The sequence below is a fragment of the Athene noctua genome, chromosome 1, assembly GCF_965140245.1.
Source record: "Athene noctua chromosome 1, bAthNoc1.hap1.1, whole genome shotgun sequence".
NCBI lineage: Eukaryota > Metazoa > Chordata > Aves > Strigiformes > Strigidae > Athene > Athene noctua.
This window is the reverse complement of record NC_134037.1, coordinates 137,890,574-137,912,825: the sequence shown is the minus strand read 5'-3', so window position 1 is coordinate 137,912,825 and position 22,252 is coordinate 137,890,574. Positions and strand designations below refer to the sequence as shown.

The 22,252-nt window shown below is 45.4% G+C and overlaps 1 protein-coding gene across 1 annotated transcript; it reads left to right on the top strand.

Annotated features, from left to right (window-relative positions):
* Positions 1-3,006: 3,006 nt before the first annotated feature.
* On the top strand, positions 3,007-19,937 carry LOC141957983 (protein spire homolog 1-like). Its single transcript, XM_074900344.1, is given in 16 exon segments — positions 3,007-3,247; positions 4,040-4,071; positions 4,558-4,722; positions 5,493-5,618; positions 5,911-5,976; positions 8,811-9,008; positions 11,760-11,889; positions 12,327-12,451; positions 13,764-13,782; positions 13,785-13,868; positions 14,405-14,556; positions 15,700-15,831; positions 17,162-17,226; positions 18,059-18,086; positions 18,494-18,636; positions 19,766-19,937. Coding segments are annotated over 16 exon segments (1,878 nt in total).
* Positions 19,938-22,252: the final 2,315 nt, after the last annotated feature.

Sequence of the window (22,252 nt, the reverse complement as noted above, 5' to 3'; positions counted from 1 at the left end):
AACTAACCTCCTTGGAACAAAGAGGAGCTGAAGGATGGATGAAGTAACTCTCTGACCAGAGATGGACACAAGAAACCTGAAGTTCATTAATGGACAGTGTGAGAAAGGCTGTGGGGACCCCTAAGGAGGGGAGAAGACCCTCACTATTTTTACTATGCATGCTCAGACTATGTAAATGAATTCTAAGAACCCATTAGCACAAGACTGCCTCTTCTAAGAAATCTGATGCATATGTATGCTTTTTGTGTATATTAGAGAGTTAGGAAGCGTGGCACTTACAGTGGAGTGATCCCCAGTGCTGCTCAGCGCTGCGAATAAAGAATCCCTGCTGAACAGTCACACTCCGTTCTGACTGTGTAGTGAAGCTCTTTGTTTCAGTCGCACCAACAACGCACCCCTAACTTGTGTAACATGCTGATTATATTGGATAGTCATATATGTTAATCAAGTTCTCATACATAAACATGTTTATTCCTGTAACTCATTTTCATATTCCCACCTCTTCCCGGTCATGAGTTGGGGGCTGCTTTTGTGACAACCACAGACCTAAAAGAAAGACCCTCCAGTGCCCTCGACTCAAGGACTTTGGCACACATTACGATTTTAACATGCTTCGAGGCCTTTTCACAATGCAGCTTTTAAAACACCTGGTCTACAGGGCAATAAATCATCCTCACCAAGCAGTCTAACAATTGTACCTCGTCTAGCAGCGGAACTGGTTGTATGGCTACTTTAAACAACATCTCTATGACTACATTACACCACTATCTTTTATAAAAAACGGTATTTCTGTGAGATTCCGTTTAACTAGTTCTAATCATTCCTTATCAAAATCACCAAAAATCATAATCTCAAATTAATAACAAATCAGTAACATTAACATCCCAGAAAACTCCACCCAGCCGTGACCCCCCAGCCATGGTGGGACACGTTGCTGGGACCCCAAGGCACGCTGGCCTAGACACCTCTACAAAGCCCAGGGCCTGGCTCTTGACACACTGCATTCCCCAAATGTCATAAGTAAGAAGGGAAAAAACCATAAATTATGAGTGTTTCACAGTTTCTAAAGCTTGCAGTGCTTTAGGGTGTGCTTTGGGAGTTTGGGCTGTTCCAAGCCAGCACAGCAGCTGAGGTTCCCTGTGATGTGCTGCGGCAGCAGGAGTTCTTCAGGGGATGAGCTCCGCCACTCTCCATGTGACTGTCCCCTCCCTTCACACAGCCCAGAGTGAAAAAAAAAAGCTGAGGACCTTACTTCACAGAATCAGAATCCCAGAATCATTCAGGTTGGAAAAGCCCCTTCGGATCATCAAGTCCAACCCTCAGCCCAACTCTACAAAGTTCTCCCCTACCCCACATCCCCCCACAGCTCATCCAAACGGCCCTTAAACACACCCTGGGGTGGGGACTCCACCCCCTCCCTGGGCAGCCTATTCCACTCTCTGACCACTCTTTCTGGGAAACATTTTCTCCTTATGTCCAGTCTGACCCTCCCCTGTTGCAGTCTAAAGCTGTTCCCTCTTGTTCTGTCACTAATCACCTGTGAGAAGAGAGTGATGAGGTCTCCCCTCAGCCTTCTCCTCCTCACACTGAACAGCCCCAGCTCCTTCAATGGCTCCTCACAGGATCTGTTCTCCAGGCCCTTCCCCAGCCTCGTTGCCCTCCTCTGCCCTCGCTCCAGCCCCTCAAGATCTCTTGTATTGAGGTGCCCAAAACTGGACACAACACTCCAGGTGTGGCCTCTCCAGTGCAGAGCACAGGGGGACTGTCACCTCCCTACTTCTGCTGGTCACACTATTGCTGGTACAAGCCAGGATACCGTTGGCTTTCTTGGCCACCCGGGCACACTGCTGGCTCATGTTCAGCTGCCTGTCAATGAGAACGCCCGGATCCTTCTCTCCCAGACAGCTCCAGCCACTCCTCCCCAAGCCCGTAGCCATGCAGGGGGTTGTTGTGACCCAAGTGCAGGACCTGGCACTTGGCCTTGTTAAAGCTCATCCCATTGACATTGGCCACCGATGCAATCTATCCAGGTCTCTCTGTAGAGCCTCCCTGTCCTCACGCAGACTGACACTCCCACTTCCCTTGGTGTCATCTGCGAACTCACTGATGACACACTCCATGTGATCTTATCAAGATCATCAGTAAAGATATTGAACAGAAATGGTCCCAACACCGAGCCCTGAGGTCACCACTTGTGACTGGCTGCCAGCTGGATTTAGCTCCACTGACTACCACTCCCTCAGACCGTCCATCCAGTCAGTGCTTGATCCAGCAGACTGTTTGCTCATCCAGGCCATGGGCAGCCGGTTTTTCTATGAGAATTCTATGGGGAACTGTGTCAAATGCTTTTCGAAATTAGCAATTTGTATTAGTCTGTTGAACAAGGAAGGGCCTTGCTGCCCTTACCCTGGGTGCCTGCCTGGCCTGTCTGGTCCCTCCCTGCATTGCTCCCAGCTCCAGCTGTTGGGATTTGCTGTGACAGGGCCAAAGGGTCAAGGCCAGGCAGGAGTGGGGCCTGTGGTGGATGCAGGTGCCCCGTGGAGTTGGTTGCTGTAATGTATTAGTGCTCCCAGAACAGTTTCCCATCAAATGGACTGAATTTTTTGTGGTCTTCTGTGAGTTCTTCTCTCCTGAGTATAAAACATTATTTCCTGCCTCCTTCCTTCTTTGCCTGAAATTGAATGTACTCTTACCTGCCAACACTGGTTTTCCAATTAATATATTCATTAGAAACAATGGAGTTAAATTAAGCATGACATTGGTGCAGTCTTCTCTTTAGATTCCTTTGTTCCATTTTCTTTCAAGGAGCCTCACACAAATAGAGAGTAAAGTGGTGTCCCTTTAAGAAGGCAGAGCAAAATTGGCATTAATGACCACACCTGTAGGGAAGAGAAGTGAGAGAAAACCAGGAGGCAGGACTGATAAAAGGCTACTATTGGCACTTGCCTGTCTTGGAAAGGGAGGTGTTAAGCTTTCTAGGCTAAGAGTGGAGGGGTGAAGGTGAAAATGGAGTCTCCATGGTGTGAGCAGATGATCACAAAGGTCTCTCTAGTCGAGATTCTGAGGTGTTTTGAACATCCTATAAGTGAGGAGCAAGCCTGGGCTGTCTGCTTTCAGTGTTGCTGCAAAATGGAGCAGCTGGCTCAGGGGCTGTGCCCACCACTCCATTCTGTATTCATAAAAGGTCCTGGAAGCATCTTTATCCACGCTGATGGTACTGCTTCCTTCAAGGTGTACCACAAGTCTGGTAAGAGCACAGGTAGCTGTGGATGCCAAGGGCTGTTCCTGTAACAGGCTGAAATGTGGGAACAAAGTGGGGATTTTTCCTCCCACCCTCCCTCTCTTTTCTCTGTATGTTGTGAAGCTATTCTACTGCCTGTGCTTTGTTTCAGAGGACTGTAGATGAGTGTTAATACAGATGTATGGCCTCCTGATTTTTCTAATAGTGCTCTAGTGAATCACTTGGTTCTAGGGAACAGCTGGTATGGAAGTTTATTATCAATTCTGTTACTTGAAATAAATAGTCTGAGGCTTTATTATGTGTCCTGCTCTGTTTGTATTCTATTCTTCCTTTATTATAGTAACTCTCTGAATCGATGATTCGTAGTTTATCTTTTTTGTTACTATGTGTAGGCACCAAGTGGCAATGAGCTTGTCTAAGGCACTGCTTGGCTGCACTGCTGCAGAGTTCAGTGCTAGGCTTAGTCTTCAGGGACAAGAGCAGGTAATAAATGATGAAGACAAAGATCCAGTGCCTTCCTTGTGATAGGAAGATAGGTTAGATACCTATTAGCAAATAAAAACAGTACCCAGCAGCAGTTACTTTGGGGCTAATACTCACAGTAAGGAGAGTATCCTGTGTTGCTTTCCAGGAGTCCCCAGATATATACCTACCTTCCCCAGGTGGGACTGACCTTAGTCAGAGGGGTTTGTTTCCTTTTTACCAAGAAGGTTTCCTGTTTCTGTCTCTTGATAGGTATTGATAAACAGCTTTTAGAATCACTATCTTTCTTCCACTTGCCTCTTTTTTCACTTTCAGATGCTGGCAGCATTCAGCAGTCAGAGGACAAGGTAAGCCTGTGTCTTCACCTTTGTTATGTGTGCAGATATAATGCTGCTGTGGTAGAAGGCCAGCTTAGGAGTGCAGGTGTCTTTGGAAACTACCGAGGTGCTTAAATTTGGTGTGGCCTGAGAGAGTGACTCTGTCCCCTGCAATCTGGAAAATGAAACAAAATGCTAGGACTGAGCTCATGTAAGACAATGGGACTGGGAAACAATGTGCACAGATGCTGCCTACTGCGGAATAGCCCACAGTCTTTTTGGTCTTAATAACAGATAACTTAGAGGGGCTAGATAAGGCCATTTAAAAATCTTAAACCAGCTGATGTAGGGAGTATCTCAGGCTCCCTGATGAGCTGTCCTTTGGGCCCTTCTCATCCTGAGAGATGTGCTCAGCCCTGAGGGGCAATGGAGGGTACATGTATGGCTGGGAAGTGAGAGCTGCAAAGTTCTCCAGAATGCTTTGTGCTGCACTGCTTCCTTGGTCTCTGCCTGCAGCTGTTGGAGTACTTGGGAGTGGTGATCTACGAAGCCTTGGACTGGGGAATCGACAGTCAAGTGGAGCGAGAACTGAGTGATCCTTTGGAGAAACTTCTGTGCCTCATGTTGAAACTGGATGAGAAGGCAATGAAACCAGCAGTCACCCTGCAGGATATTATCAAGGTTTCCTTCTTCTCACTTAGTGAATAGAACAGCTTTAGATGAGTTCATGGAATGATACTGTTAACCAAGGGGCACAACCATTTCTGGAAAAAGCTGGGTAGCTTTTTGGGAGGACATAGAGGGAGCTCATGGCTTTTCCATCAGAGGCAAATGGCAAAACTATCTTAGATGTGTGCAAATGCCTGTGAAAAAGAATTAAGAAGGAAGACTGAGTATGGCTCTCACACAGCTGTGTCTGCGAAGTCTGTTCTCTGCATAGTCTCCAAATTTGATGCCTAGAAGGCTATGGATATTGAAAAAAAAAAAGTCACTTGTCTGTAGTATGCAGCTTGTGCAAGGGCTGGGATTTGAATGTCTCAACTCCAAATAAATATCTTTCTCTCAACCAGAATTTAAAGGTATGAGAAACTTCCCATCCCTCAGTCTGATCAGGGCAAGTGACTCCAACTGCTGTGGGGCTTTTTGTGCTTTGTCTGCAGCACTGGAGGCTTCCCCTTCCAGGTACTTATTTTAAAGCACACCCTATAGAGAATAAGATATATAAATTACACAGCTATTTACATTACTGTATGTATAACATTGGGCATCTTGCTTCTTTGTTACTCTGCATGTGCAATAGAAAACAAAACAAAAATTATTTTTGTTTGTCAAAGGGGCTGTGAGGAAGATGTGTTTTAGCCATGGATTGAGAAAACTAAATCTTGCTTTATTCCATCCTATGGTGTCTTTTTCATTTTAAGATCTCTTTTAAATAGCTGCACTTCTTTCAGGCCTGTGAGGAGCACTTGTCCAGGCCCTCTGAGGCTACCTTCCATTATGAAATGATATGTAGGACTCTCTTTACTGAATATATGGAACTTCAGAAGCTTGTGACCACCATCCAGATCTCCAAAGAGGTACATCTGGGTTCACCCCTTAGCTGCTCTTCCCTCTGCCTTCACACACTCACCTAGTTCTAGAGTAACCTTCCCATTGCACCAGAAATGGAGTACCTAGCAGAAGGTCTATTTTCACAATGCAAAAGGCTACTGTCTCTGCACCGTATTAGTAATTTATTGTAGCTTTGGAAAGTTTGGGGTTTTGGGGCCTCTAGGCTTTTCAGATTAGTAATTGATACTGGATAATCTAGTAATTTATACCGAATGGATAGGAAATCACTGACCAGTGCAAGGTGTGTTTGCTTCTCAGAGTCTGAGAAAAATGAATGTGGAAGATTTGCTGGAAAATCCCCTTCAGAAGAAGGAAAAACATGGGGTAAGAGATTTAATTGCTTCATTATGGGGAGTTGGGGTTTTTTGTCTACCTTGGCTCTCTGAGGCTTTCCACTGATTCTTCTGTGAAAGGTAGAGCTTGAACACAAACAAAACTATTTAAGTTGTTCAAGAGCTTAAGCAGTTAAAGACTTGTCTGCAAAACAAGCTGGGAAGTGAACTTGAAGTTAAACTGTTTTGTGTGTTAACCTCATGTGGGCATTTATTCTACACAAAGGTTGTCTTTGTGGTTCAACTTAAACCAGTTCTAAAAATGGAGTTGGAGGCAGTCTTTGGAGTAAGTGTCCACAAGTAATTACTCAGGCTGTTTCTTCCTGCAAATGAGCCCTTAACTCCAGCTGTTGGCAGGAACTGACACCTGCCAAAAGAAATCTGTTCCTTTTTTGTAGCTGGACTGAAAACTCCCAGAAAACTGTTCTGTTGGTGGTAGTACTGAGGTGGACTGGTTCACTCTTATTATGTGGGTCTGTGCTGGTTCAGGGCAGGAGGGGACTGAAGGCCAGTAGCTCTGTCCATATTTGTGGTTGTGCAGCTCCAGCATCTCAAACAAAGGGGTGAAGGAGGGTGAGCAACATTGGAGTTGTAGCTCCTACCTTCTGCTCGCTGCCTTTCTTGGCTTTCTGTTCTGTCCTTCTATAGATCTTAGACTGTGTGTTTGGGGCAGAGAAAGCAACTTATTCTTTTCTTTTCAAGGCCCTACAGAGTTAGGGCTCAATCAGAAACAAATAGCTCTTCTGGCTGGAGCCCTGCCCAGCATAAACAAATGCACTGCAGTCTGGAGTCTGTGGAGACAAACAGCAAGCCCCGAGAGACTTGTGGACTTAATCCCTTTGTCTAAATAGCACTTGCTTTGAAGCGTGCTCAAACTATTCGTATGAAAATGTTTGTGAAATGTGTGTTTGGGCATATTCTCAATTTTGTGATCTATTAAAATAAACTGGCAAGCTATCTCAAACCACAAACTCATCAACTGCTATAGCTCTTTCCTGCAGGGAACACATGAATAAATACATGGGCTTTGCCGTGTGGCCTGAAGGCCAGTGTGTTTGGCCTCTGCTCCTTCAGGAGACATGAATTCCAAAAGCAGGATGTCTGTTGCAAATCCTCTGCCTCTCGTTTCCAAGTCCCTATCCACCAGTTGATTTCGTTGCTCTGATAAACTCTTGAGTTTAAAATAACCAGGATGCCAACTTCATCAGGATCCTATAGATTAGAGCTGATGTCTTGAGTGGTGCCAAGTAGCTAATGCTCTCTATGGACCAGACTTTTTCATGGTGACTGCTACAAAACGGGCCTTCTGAAACATAGGCCATGGCCTGATAGGATGCAGGTTGTATAATTTCAGCAGAGCCTATCTGCACATGTCACAAAACATTCTTCACCTTGAAATCTAAGCAGTGAGACCCCTTAGGAACACAGCTGTCTTGCCACTCCTCTGTTGGACTGAATGCTGTGGGTTGGGAGTACTGTAGAATTTTTTTGTCCTATTGCACAGGTTTGGGAAGTTTATGTGGAGTTTGACAACACATGGGATGTCCCAAATAGAATAATTGCAGCGATCCAATCAGTAGGGAAAGAAAAGTATGAGTGATAATGTCACCTATACCTGAAAAATGTTTTGGGTATATAAAATGCTCTGAAATGGCCTGCTGAAGGCAATTCTTGTCCCAAAACTAATGTGGCAATATTACAGTACGGAAGTCTCTCTTCAGGTCGTATCTTTCAGTCAAGTTCTGTCCCCATGTGAAATACAACTCTAGGAAGTGCAAATGGCTCAGGATAAGCTCTCTCAAAGGTCTCTAATACTGATCAGTTTGCCTGGAGTTCTACACAGTAATAAATACAGCCTAGGAGATATGGCTAGTATATCACCACTGACAGTTCTAGTTCTCTGGAGCTGAGGTATGACTGTACCAAAGCCAGGCTAAAACAATCCAACAAAAAAGTCCACCTTCTTGAAGGCAGCCATCACTCAAAGCTTGCATAAGATTCTTCTGATATTATACCAAGATATCTGCAGGGGTGAGCTGAGAGAAGGGAGTCTGTCAAACTTTGTTCTGAGGCATTTTTCTAAAGTGTTTTTGCTTCCCTTTCACTGTTTATAATACAATCACTTGTTCTTACTCAATTTGCCGTTGGGATCCAGATAAGCTGTCACCTTAGAGCTTCCATTACAATGTTGTCTAAACATGCCATTGAGTTGATTATTTCTTTTCCTGTCTTTAACTTTTGTTGGGTTATACTGCATGCCTGAGCATCCTTAGATATTAACACAGGAACAGGATGAGCAGATGTCAGAGTTCTCAGCTTGTGTCTCCAGGCTGAAGCTGCTATGGTATACTCCTGTGGAGGTTAAAGCAGGAGATCCCTTTCCCCTTGTTGTTGTCTCTTGTCTGTGGGCTCTTCAACCCTTGGTTTCTGAAAGTTCAGAGGATTTTAATGGTAACATTTAGGGTTTCATTCTCAGTGTTTTCTAGGATTAAATAATATGAAAAAAGTCTGGCACCTGGAGCACTTGCAGGAAGTAGGTATTCAAGAAAATGGGTCTAGCTACCTGGCAGCAGAAGCTGTGTTTTGCTGAAGTATGTTCATAAAGTTAATGATAAAATTTGGGAATGAGCCTGGTGAGCCAGCTCCCAGATTCCTCCTTGTAAACTATCTTCTGCAGAGAAGAAATTCTCTGCTCTAGTACTGTGCCCTGATCTGGAAATGAGTTGAAGGGGGCGTTAAGGACACGCTTTTGTGTTTCTGAATGACTTTGGTTGCTAAATGTGCCCTATTACATGGAAGGAGGGGATGCTACTCCGTGCCTTCTAGCCAGCTGTTGACTTGGCCCTCACTGGTTTCTCCAAGGCATCCCCGTGGCCCAGCATCATCTGTGAGCTGCAGCACGGTGTGAGGCTGCGCAAGTCTGCTGAGCGACTGCAGCGTCCCGCACCTCCAGAAGAATGTACCCGCTCTCCCTACGAATTACTCCTGGATGATATTCGGCACAAGAGGTACACCTTTCGGAAGGTCAGTGACTTAGAGTCAACGGACAACTCTGAAACCACCTGCTCTACCTCATTTTGAAGCGGTATTTGTTGAGATCTCCAAAACCTGTCTTTCTCAAAGGTGCTTCCAAGTCCAGAAGTGTCTGATCTCCCTCTCAGTCCAGCTCAACATTAGATCACCCTCTTTGTCCACCCAAGTGCTTAATTTTCAGTATCACAGAATCATAGAATGGTTTGAGTTGGAAGGTACCTTAACAACCATCTAGTTCCAACCCCCTGCCATGGACAGGGACACCTTCCACTAGCCCAGGTTGCCCAAAGCCCCATCCAACCTGGCCTTGATGAGGATGGGGCCTCTGGGCAACCTGTTCCAGTGGGGCTGTAGATGCCTTTTTAAGTCAGGGGTAGCCATGCTTTCATGAAGCTGGGTGGTAAACTTTTTTGTCCCTCCAGGGGCCAGCCACTCCCTTCCCTGGAGCGATTATGCTGCCTTGCACACACCAGTCTCACGAAACAGACCCTTGCCTGCTTGACTGTGGACACTGGTGTCCTCCCGGGGTCCCTGAGCTGAGCTGTGCCTGGCATCTCTTACTAGTTGCCTTCCCTTCCCCAATGCTGTGGGATGCACTTTTGAGCAAGTCCTTTGCTCAGCTGCAGGCAGAGGCCTCTAGGAAGTGTAGGTGAGCTACTGCAAGAGTTGAGTCAGGCTAAAAGAAGCTGAACCCCTGCCCAGAGCAGCTGCCCTGCTGACTCAGGTGGTAGGGGCTGCCAGCAATGTGGATGGTTGGTGAAGATGACCAGATACAAAAATGTCTTGGGTGTCTCTCAAGGCTTGTGATGCTGTTCACTTGCTGCAGCTTGAGCTGGGAATGATGAGCAGATCTAAAACCTTGGCATAAGACTTTGTGGCATTGGCGTGCTTTGCAAACAGACATCTTGGCAGAAGATGAGACACAACTCTGCTTGTAATAAAGAGCGCTATTTTGAAAAGTGAAAACTTTGCATACCACACTAGACATATGCTTTTTTTCTCATTATTGGTGCTGCTAAAGAGTGTGTGTGGGGGGGTTTAAAAGCCTCAGCTAAACCATGCACCTCTATAAAACCCCAGCTCCTGCTTGTCTTGACTGTGGCTCTAGCCTTCAGATAAGGCTTTGACTTTTCTCTGGAGAGCTCTTGATTGATATATAAGTAAATAATAGTGGAAAGGAGACAATACATCATAACTACTTGTGTTCCTTGCAATGTACTGTGTTATCAACAGACTGTGCAGTACAGAATTGTAACTCAAGGTGGCAGGATGACCTGGGTCTTGATTTTCTTGTTGTTTTTTTTTTTTAAATTTTTTTCTGTGGTTGAGGAGAAGCACAAACATGTTTGAAGAGTAGTAGCCATGAATGCTAGAAGAAAGCGTAGAGTGCTACTGCTCAGGTCTTTATGAAGGCTCTTAAATGAGGATTTATCCATCTGCAAAGCTATTTTAAAGCTTCTCTAGCAAACAGTAGTTTAATTTGCAAATGAATGAAGGCACAGCTAGTGTGGGAAGATGTAGTGTTGTTCTACCTGCACTCCTATGTGTTGTGGAAAGTAAGTGACACAGCCTCAAAGTAAGAATAAGCGAATAAGGCAGCTAAAGACATGCATGTGCAACTTGACTTTTTTTGTCAGTTCTCCCCTACGAGGCAAGCACAGGGCTCAATGAGGGAGACAGTCTGCCTCACATGAATACCTGCCCTGCCATTCTATCTTGCTATTGTTCATATTTTATGTAGGGCTGTAAACCAGTCTCTGGGACTCTAGCTTAGGCATACAGCTGCCTGCTGCTACAGTTCTTGTTAACCCATTCAATGACTCTCCACCCTGGAGCTGAGTTCTCACTGATGGATGTGATGTGACCACGGTGCTTGTCGGGATCACTCCTGACATTAAAATGTGAGTACAGTATTCTCCAGTGGCTTCTCAGAGCAGTCCAGGAGCTGCTGGGGCTAGAAGGCTGTATGCTTCTTGTGCAAGTCTCAAAGGGCTGTGCAACATTTCTGATTGCTTCTAGTTTGCCACAAGCAAATCTGTCTCTATCAAAACCCATGTGTGTAAACCTCATCATCCTGTGCTTTCCAACTCAGGTTTTTTTAAGCCATCCCCAAATTGTGACTTGCATAATTCACAGTGCCATTGAATAGGAGGGTGTACCAGGAGCAGGGAAAGAATTAGTGCTTAAGCATCGTTTCTGCTCTTTCAGGTGATCAAAGCCCCAGGACCCCTAGAGCTGATGTAGCTGCTCCCAAGCCTAAAGTCTGTAGGTGACCTGGTGCTGCATCTAAGGATAGCAAACCAAGATGATTCTGAAGCTGACAGGACAGTTTCTAGGAATATAGAGCTCATGTCTTAGCTACTAGTTTGGATTTGGGATGGGGATATATTAACCATACTTAACTCTTGGGCAGACACTCCTGCCAAAACATGGGGTTGGGAAAATGGGAGATAACATCTTTGTAGGAGGAAGGTGATTGATGTCCCTACTTCCTTCATTGCTTCTTCAATTTGGAACATTTTGTTGTCCTGAAAGTACTCCTGGAGTTCTCTGTTTTAAATTTGAGAGTTGCTAAAGTATTCTACTGTGCATAATCTAAAGGTTCTCTTGTGTGCTGAGCCCAGTGCCCTCTCAAGTGAGAGGCACTTGTAAACCAGTGCCATTGCTGAAGGAGTGGTTTTGTGACCACTGGTCTCCTTGCTCTATCCACTGGCTCTTTCTGGTGCTGTGTTTTGCCTGCAGGTGCTGGAGAGGAAGCTGGAAGAGTATGTGCCAAGGGAGTCCAGCTGGCATGAACAGCTCATGGCAGAAATAAAACAACCACAGAAGCTTCGGTCAGCAGCAGCAAGGGACAATGGGAGCAGGCCCAAAGGTACCTGCTGCAAAGTGACCTATCAAGCATGCAAGTGAAGGTAGTGTTGGCTAAAAATAACGGATGGCCTTTGAAATGAAAGCCAACTTCTCTTTTCCATAGCATGTATAATGCAAGGGAGGTGTGAATGCAAATTTTGTGTGATAGAGGTGGTGTGGCTTAAGAACAGATCTTCCTAGAAAATCTGTTTGTGGCTTATTAAGACTCAAAAGGTGTTTCACCTTTTTTTTTTATGGATGTTCAAATTTGTCCACAAAGTAAGAGAACAGGATTTTGACCATCACCTAAAACTAAAAGATTATATAACTACCAGGACAAAGTCTAGCCAAATCTCAAATTTTTCTGTGTGGGTATCAGATTTGTCATTTTCTTGTCACAGCACAGTATGTTATCTTGTCTGTATGTATGGGGTTGTCTGTTCCCCCTCTCCCCTGCAGAAATGCTTGTGGCACCAAATATTACCTTGAAATCTCCAGGCAACAGTTTCTTAACCCTCCAAGATGCCAGTACAGAGTTTAAAACTGTGAACACTACAACACAGCAGCTGGGACCACGAGTTCAGGTAAGGCTTTAAACAAAAGGGCTCTGGAGGGGCAGAAATACTTCAGCCATTAGATCTGCACACACATAGAGCCTGGAACATCAGGTTCAAATCCTAGTGTTGCCAATCTTGTCTCTCAAAAGTGAACGAATGTGGTACTGTTAGGTTCACTGAAGTCCTTTCCTTTACAGAAGCTCATACCATATTTAAACACTTTTTATTTTTTGTGGCATAACTACAACCTATAGAAACAAGGTCTGCTCTGGTCTCTTAAAACTAGATCCTGCAGAAATATTAATATGCATAGGAGTTTGGCCAATATGGGCCAGAACTATTCCCACGCTTACCTCAGAGTGAGGCATTTGATGCTAGATGTACTGTTGTATTTGCATTTCATGTGGTATGTGAGCTTGTGGGAGGAAAACTTGCTTCCTGAAAATAAATCATTAACTTCACTGGTGAATTCCCACTCTTCTGCTTGTGGAGCAATTTTGGGAGCACCATTCTTCAATAAACCATGATACAGTCTTCAGGTTCTTTAAATCCTGGCTTGATCATGAAAAGCTTGACTGCTTGGTTCTGGGATTCAGTCTGAGCATATTCAGAAATTCTGTGGAACTGAACTTGAGCCCTAACACATCATGTCTAGCACATATGCGCTGGCATACAAACAGGAATCTGTTTTCAGTAAACATTTCTGTCTGAAATGCTGTTACTTAACTGAGGAAAACTGATATGAATTAATAAAAGCAGAAAATCTTAGCTGTATTTGCACAAATCCATGCTACTTGTAGGAATGTTCATCACTTGAGAACCCTGTGGTTGATGTGTTACTGCAAAACTAGAAGGACCTTCATATGGAGACTAATATAACCAAATTAGTTTTCTGTTTTTCTAGAGAAGCTGTTGAGATTCAGCATTGGGTTGGTTGGTGGGGCATGGTCTCTTGAACTGTTCTCCAGTGTTGCTGCATGTGAGCTGGAGCCAAGAAAATGGTTCCAATGTACTCAGGAGTTGTATAGGGAGTATTTTGTGAAATTGGTTCCTGAACAGGTGAAACTTCTTTTTGACTGCAAAGTATCTGCAAGTGAACCGGGGTGAGAGAACAGATGAATTCGAAATTTCACTAGCTTGGCTGGAGCTTCCTGGTTGCAGGGGGAATTAACTTGCTGTTACCTCTTGAAATATAAAGTTGCTGAATGTACCACAGTGACTTCTCTCTCTGCTTCACTTCTGGCTGAGCTTTGAACGTTTCTGGTCAGCCCTGGCTATTCTGGGTTTGGTTTAGCTGCAGCACTTCTGAGGACGTGGGCTTGGTGTCTCTTGTATGCAGCTTAAGAACATCCTGTCCTCTGTCTACAGAAAACCACTCCCAAGCTGCCTTCCAGCACCTGTCTTGCCTCAACCAGGTTATCAGCAGTATCCTGCAGCAGCACAGGTCAGTGTACTTCTAGCTGCACATCTAAACCAGGTGAAAAAGTGCAGTCAGTGTCTTGGCAGGTTCCCAAAGCCTTAGGTTGGGCTCACTCTCTGATCAGCTGAAGACACTCTACAGGAGTTCCAACACTTAATAATGAGTCTGGGGAGGTGCCCTTAGAAAACCATTCTTCTGCAGTTGACTGAAGCTTGTCTAGCTGCTGCAGCTTCAAAACAATGATAGCGTGTCCCCAAAGGCCTAGCTGGAATTCACAGTAAAAGCTAAATGAGTGTTTTGAATGTTCAAATACAAAGCACACCACTGGATTTTATTAAACTAAATGGTGCTAATGAAGCCTTATCACTACCTACTGACAAGCATAATCACAAAAAACAGGGGTTACAGTAATCTGAGCTGATGGGTGTTGAGGGGGAGGGATGTAAGCCTTGCTACCTTCAGAAGGCACTGCAGTGCTCTTGAGCATTCAGCTTTTGGGGTGAATACTTAGAAGCTGCCAGTTGTGTTTCCGGACCCTAAAACTCTCTCTTCCTATCCAGGTCTCGCTGCAAATAGCACATATCCTCCCACGAGTGCACCCACACTAGGAGACATTAAACCTAATGGTGTCCTGAATGCTGGCAAACAGCAGCAGCCTCCTTACAGAGGAAGGTCCAAATCTTTAAAGAGAGGCCTTCAAAGCAAGGAATTTGTAAGTCCAGCACATCAGCTAGCAAGCCTGGTCTGATACATCTGATAATGACCAGAGCTTGCACCTTGATCCTCATACAAGCAGTAAGCATGGTCTGTGGTTTTTATCTTAGGCCATGCTAGGCTCATGTATGTAAGCTTGGAGAGCTTAAGAGAAGACTGAATGCTGTAGTGTCCTTGTGGAGGCTTCCCACTTTGAATGTGATGAAATAAAGTTGTTCCTCATACAGGAAGAGAAAAATACTGCTGACACCTGAAAGTGTCCATCAAGGCTTCCTCAAGCAGACTGTAGTTGGCAGTGGGATGTCCTGCTTTCTCCCTCTTCCCTCATTCTTTCTAGATTCTGATATGTTCACAAACATCCTTTAAGCGTCAGTAAAGGGAACAGGTGGTTGACAAAAAGGTAGATAGCACAGCATCAGTGACTTTTAAATGTATGCTGTACTGAAGTTGTCAGGCTCAGTGACCGTTGGGGGAACAGTGCTGGGTTTTGTGTGCTTCTGTGCAACCTCTGAAGGTTGCCCCAACCTTGCCCTGTTCTACCCTGACAAGGTGTGCTGTGCCCTGGTCTCCTTTCCTTCTGTATCCCTCCCTGCCCCATTCCTGGCAAGTCTCTAAACTGACCATAACTCTGTGTTCAACAGTGTGGTAGGGGCTGTAGGTGGCTTGGGCTCCCCCCCTGGGGATAAAAGCACTGTTGTCTCTCCTGGTTGACCACCAGACCAAAGCTGCCATTTGTGTGGGGCCAGTGAGTCTTGGGAAAGAGAAGGCAGGAGAGTGTTGTGCTGTGGAAAGGGATCCTGTACCTAGGAGGGGCCAGGGTGCTATCTGTGCTGTGCTCTGTACCAAAGGGTAGAATTCCTCAGACTGGCTCTGTAAGTGGTATTAACTTCTGTGGTGACCAAGCAACCTGCTTCCCTAGTGAGGTGTCAGGAAGCTGCTCCAAAACTATAACAACCACTAAAACCTCTGTAGTAGTTTCTCTACTAGTATCATCAGAGTCAACTGATACTCCCATCACTGGCAAAACTGAGTTTTGGGGACAAATACTCCTGAGCCTTTTGGGACCCAGTTTTGAGAATGACCTCCCCAAATATCAGCTTGTTTCTGCTTTCTCTGATGTTTAACTTCTGTCTTTTGATAGGACTGTCCCTTTCCTACCAAGTGCCCTTCCCCAACCATTGCTGAGCTGATTGGAACCAGATATGCAATGGTGGTGCTGGAAGGGCAAGGCTTCTCCCAAGGAGGTAGTGATGGTGCCTTTCCAAGAGCAAAGGTATGTTTCCTCTCCTCTTTGTGCTGTCCTTGCCTTCTAAGAAGCTGGCTGGCTTCCTGGCCCTCGGTGCTCAACTGCTGAGGTGCTCTCTGCCTAAACCTACCCTATTCATCCAGCTGATCCGAGTTTGGCCCTAGGGTGTAAAAATAATACTTGTGCCCTGATGGCTTCTAATCAAGTTGTAGCTGTGTAAATTGCCTACAAAGTAAACCAGCCTCTGCTTGATACTTCCTGTCTGTTATTTCCACGCTTAGGAGAGTTAACTGCTACGACTGTTGGGCAGCTCTGAAATAACAGTAGTTACTTGGAGTTTGGTACTGCTAAACAGTGATACAAAGGCTCTTAACTCAGGCTCCCACACCTGAGTTGTGCTGGCTCTCAAACCACCTTGCTGAGTGGACACAAAGGTTGGGGAGATGAATGGTACAAGGACTAACCTGCAGCCCAGGGCTGTTGGCTGTCCCCTCTGCTTCACTGCTGGCTTATTCACTGAGTCCCCTTCAGAGGGGTGTTGTAACCAGCCCCTCTAAAGCAGATGTTGTGAGTACAAGCCCTCTGCAACACAGATGTGAGGGTGTCTGTGCTACTTGGCTTAGGGGTCAGCTTCTTGCCCTCACTTACTGAGCAGTATAGACAGAGCCAAAGGGTTCTCCTAGCAGAGCTATGCTACTTCCACAATCTGATGCTCCTGAGATCGAATCCTTTATTTCTCACCTCACTTACCAACCCTGCTTTAACTTGCCTGCTCTCTCTGCCTATTCTAAAATGGCTCTTACCCCCTTTATGTTCTTGCTGCTGGAGTTTTTTTAGCTTTCTCAAGCTCTACTTCTCAAGATAATATCACTTCTGACTGCCAGCTGTTTATGAATGTGTTCTTTTTTATAAAGTTCAAGCGACTCATCAACTTCCTTATGACTCATTTTTTGCTTCAGGATTGGATTCAAATTTGCCCTGACTTAATCTCTTTGGGATTGCTGCAGTCTGCCTCAAAGAATGTCTCTCTTCTTCCCTCTCTCTTAACTAGCTACTGTTACACTGTTGCACAATACAGCTATTGTTTGCTCAAGAGCCTTTTTTTAAACTCCTGTTGTCTGGCAGCTGCCCCAAACCTCTGCATCATAAAAACACTGGCCTACAAGTAAGATTTTTTTTTTGCCTTTTTAGCTCTTAATTCCTGTGTCTTTGCTATCCTTTATTGGACCTCTGTTATGTATATGAATTTAAAGCCTGTAGAAGGTTGGTTTATGTGCTTGCTCTTTGGCAGGCAGTGGATACTGTTGGTACAAAGATATTTCCCATTTGCGCTCACAAATAACTTTTCTTTCCACAGATCTGTTTCAGCTGCCACAAGCAGATGTTTCTTAAGTGGCCTTACAGCTGTTACCTCTGCAGCAGGTGAGCTGGTACAAAACGGCTGAATGGGGAGGGAGAAAAGAATGAAAGAACAGTGCTGAAAATACTCAGTATTCAAATAGTTGTACTACTGGATAGGAACAGGTTGCTGAGCCCTTCAGTTTTGCCTTGCTGCACAAGCCAGGCTGAAGTGTCTACAGCTGCAGAGGATGTGGAAAAACTTGCCTCTGAACTGGTATCTCAATTTTAACTCTTAGTGCTAAGCTGGCAAAAACCAAATTTACTGTGCAAGTGTTAGATTCAGCTTCTTGGAGATCACTCTGCATTTTGCTCTAAAGGTTGGATTTAACTTCAGTCAAGGGCTTGAGCAGGTTCTGGGAGAGGCTCTTCACCAGAATCTCCTGCTGAGGACTGAAAAAGTGAACTCCAGACCCTGTGACAGGGAATGGAGTCGGGCCTACTTGTATCCACTTATTTGTCAGAGGTTTTCTCTTCATGGCAGAGGAAAAGAGGAACTTCAGGCTCATTAAGGCTCACTTAAATCTATTTGAAGCAGTGGTGAAGTACTGAGTTGATTACAAGCAACAAGTAAACAACCACTGGGAATTGAGTAACTGTCTAGTGCTGGGTGAAAAGTAATGGGCATTTGCAGCCTTCAAGCTATGGATGGTGACACATTTCAGATGATTTAAAGTTGGATAAATAGGAGGGCTGACAAACTGAAGAGGGGAGTTCTAAGCTTGCTCACTTTCCCATCAAGTGACTGTGCCACAATCACAAGTTAAGACTTCTGTGGGAAAGTCATCCTTAGCTGCAGTATTGGTATCTGATGAGCTTTACTCAAATGATAATGCTGGGAACTTTTCTCTCTTAGTGTTGTCTGCTGTGACTGCTGCATCAAGGCAAGTCTAGTCCTTACAACAGCATATGGGTGTTCTACATTTTCTATTTTCCCTGCACCTCACCTAGTCATAGGATACTTTCCTTCATCCCACTGATACCTCAAATCTACCTGCTAGCTTGTTTTTAAGAAAATCAAAGAGGAGATATTACAAAGTGCAAAAGCAGCCAGAGTGTCACAGACATCTCTTATCATACTCAGCTAAAACAACTCTGGTTTCTCTTTCTTTCATCCTGTGTAAAGTAGTTGGGATTACTCTGTGCTCTGTTTATAAGAGGGTCAGAAAGTTCACTGCATTAATGTCTATCTAAGTGCACCCATAAATCAATTGCATACAATGCAAATTTTCCTGCTAAGGAGGAGGATGTGTTTCCCTGAGAACTCAGGTGACTTGTGTTATGATTCTAGATGTCCATGCCCTTCAGAACGTGTGTACATCTCCCACTTCACTTCCTAAAACTTCTGAGACTCTCCAGATGGGAGGACCCAGCTACTCAAGAGCAGAAGACCTCAGATTTGCTGCATGAAATAGAGCACTGGAAGTGTTTTGGGTAAGCTGGGACAGGGATGATCTGTTTTTACCTTGAAGGATGTTACCACTTACTTGTATGTTACAAGCCTACAAACATGCAGACAGCAGTGTGTAGTGTTACACTGAATGACTGGTCTAACTAGACTACAGTTCTCTGAACTATTGTGGATTTTAGATGAGCAAAGGGAGGATGTGTAGGTGCTCTGAAATCCATTTTGCTTTTTAGCTATCGGGTACCTGACATGGATTCAGAAGTGTCCATATTAGCCCAGACATAGAAGGTTCCTTGTGACAGCTTCATCTGTATGAGAATTTCCAGGTGCTGTTGTAGTCTGTCCGCCACAGCTGGGGGTCTGTCACTACAACCCAGGAGTAGCTCCTTTGTAATGAGAAATAAAATATCCTAATGGTCCAGGTATAACTGACTGAAGAGTGATGCCACAAATGGTTTCTCAGTCCCTCCACACACATGCAGACACCTTTTCTTTTTTGTCCCTAGAAGAGGAACTATTTCAGAAAGAGCTTTTGACAGTTCTGAGTAGAAAAAAGACCTTGTGGGTATAACTTTAATATCTAGGACTGGAAACCTACATTATCTGTTCTCTTCTTTCCAAATCAGTTATATATTCTACCGGGGAATAGGTAGCTTTTCTCTCTGAAACCATTCTTTAATGTCACCAAAATAAAGTCACAGCAGTTTCTGGTTCAAAGGCTTGTACTTCAGTTGCCAAAAATCAGGGGCAGTACTCACTGCTGAAGTGAACTGTGTGGGGCAGTGGTTTGGCCTGTCTCATAACGCAGGTGTTGCAGAAGAGGTCTGAGTGACTGCATTATTGCCATACTTCAGGATGGCAAAAAAAAAATAATCCTACAGCGTAAGGATGTGGCCATAACCTTGGATCAGCCACAGATATACATTAGCCCTTTGGCTGACACAGTCAGTGGAGGGAAGGTGTCAGTAAATGAAGCTGTTCTGGTGCTTTGTAGCCCTCCTAGGTGGAGCTGACTGCTCTGTCGAAACTTGTGCATTGAGCTAAATCACCTAGCAGTGTTGGATTATGCATAGGGGAAGGGTGGAAGAACACCACGCCCTCTAACAGAAACATGGGTCAGCTTTCCTGCTTTTCTTTTTCCCTCTCCCACTACAGTGTACCTGTTATTTTGGAACCCTGTTGCCTAGCCCAGCCTCTGTGCTGTTACTCAGGGACTGTGGCAGACTGGCTGACTGCGGACATCTGTACCCGATGTGAGCAGGATCTGTTGAACGTGGCTTCCACTCAACAGCAGAGCATCCCTCTCAGGAGAAATTCCTGGCCTTAACCTAGAATGGCTCTATCATAAATTTCTCCTTCACTTGTTCTGTACCTGAAGTAAATGAAACAGCTTTATGCATGGCTTCAATAAAAGACCTCCTTGCTGGTTAGTCTAAGCAGGAAGCAGAGTTAGTACTGATGTATTGTGAAGTATTATAAACCTCTGTGGCTTTTAGAACTGTTTTGGGTTTTTTTATGTGTCTGGGGAAAATAAACGTTGAAGCACTATTATGTCTCTAGCACTTCCTCCTTTGCACCTGCCATTGTCATTGTTCTGTGGCATTGTTTGTGTTCTCTGATGAGCAGACTTGCCCTATGTAATGAGTACAAGGAAACTTTTAACCTAAAACCTCTATTCCTGAGAGGCTTGGAAAGTAGAGCTCTCACTTAATGTGATCACATCACCATGCATTTTTGCAAACTCTTACTCCTTCCTCATAACTCACTAAAACCACTTAAAACCCACCGCTCTCATGTGTGTCACACTGGAGTGATGGCTGTCAGGCAGCCTGCTCACAGAATCATCTTGGTTGGAAAAGACCTTTCAGGGACTTGTAGAGGGCCAAGGAGGTCTCCCCTCAGCCTCCTCTTCTCCAGACTAAACCCCCCCAGTTCCCTCAGCCGCTCCCCATCAGACCCGTGCTCCAGACCCAGCACCAGCTCCGTTGCCCTTCTCTGGACACACTCGAGTCATTCAATGGCCTTTTTGGGGTGAGGGGCCCAAAACTGAACCCACTCATTGAGAGGCAGCCTCACCAGTGCTGAGTCTAGGGGTAAGATCCCTTCCCTGTCCCTGCTGGCCATGGTATTGCTGGTGCAAGCCAGGATGCCATTGGCCTTCCTGCTCAGTCTGCTTGCTTAGGAAGCCAGGTCTTGATTTGGTTTTTGGCTGTGTGCTCTCTGTGCTTTGCCACCACAGCACTCTGATACATGTCACTGAAGTACCTAGTGTTATCTCAATGCAATCATCACCTAAGGGGCAGACAGTTCTTCGGAGATTTCTGCTCTTTGTATTAGTCTTAAGCTTTGCCCTAGGCTAAACTGGACTATTACAATGTATGAGGTTCTAGGAAAATAAAGAATGTTTTGGCAAATTCTTTGTGTGGTTAAAACAAAAAATGGGATATTTGATAGTATGCCTGTTTCTCCCCAGGAATTGCCTGTATGGAAGGGGTGTAGGTGCTCTGGTGGAGTTGTCCAGGGTGTGTTTTGCAGGGCCTAGATAGAAAGGATACAGTAGACTTGTAGTCGGAATGAGTCATGCTGAAGAAAATAATGTCTGGGAAGGGCCAGTTCTTCTAGATAGAGAAGGAGGGAAGAAAGACATGTTTAAGCTGAGCCCAAGGTCTGTATCCAAACTGCCAGAAGGGTCAATACCTCCAGCTGACTTGCACTGGCCTAACTCTGCTTCCTCTCAACTGCATGTCTGCAAGCTGATGCCTACTTGCAGGTTTAGGCAAGCTTTGCAAGTAAATGAATGTGGGGAAGCTGGAGCTTGTGCTTCCTTTTGGAGCAAGTTCAAGTGTTCCTCTTCCTTCAGTCAATTGTGGGGGGTGCAGCCTGCCTGCCCAGGTCCTCCCCTGCATGTACTCATGACTGGTGCTGCTGGGAGGCACATCCGTAGCAGGCAGGTGGGCCCCTTGCAGGCTGCAGGGAACGGCAGCCAAGCCACAGCTGTGCTCGCTGGCAAGATGGGCACAGTGTGGGGCCAGGGGCAGGAGGTGCTCTTGGACATTTGCTGAGTGAGGTAGTTTAGATAGAGCTAGAAATGAGCTGAGATCAGCCTCTTCTGATTAATGTGCAAGCCCAAAATGCTTCTCAGAGCCTGGGTGCAGCAGTATGGCGAGGAGGTATCTGTATGGCACTGAGGTAGACTTCACACTACCTGGAGAGCAAAGTTCTAGGTTCTGTCTCTTGCCCATCTGCTGTGGTGCCACATGGGTTCTTTTAACTGGCTTCCCCTTTTCCTACCTTGTGACCGTGAGGGGGGGTGAGGAAACACCTTCACTTCAGAGGCAAAGGAATGGGGGGGGGGGCTGGGTGCTGACTTTCCCTGCCTATTCCTGATCTAGTGAGCTGTTGGGAAGACCCATATTCCCATTGCTCTTCTCTACTATCCCAGTTGCACTGGCCCCTGAGTGGGCTGGTAAAAGCTCTGTCCCCTGTACAGGAGTGACATCTAATCTTGCTTCAGCTCTGGAGTGCAACCATTGCTCCTGACCAGGGCAAGTCACGACAGCTTGCAGGGGCAGGCTTACAAGAAACGCACCCCTGTTTAAACACAGCCAAAGGAGCCTGGTTACCTCCTTTCCCTGGCCAAGG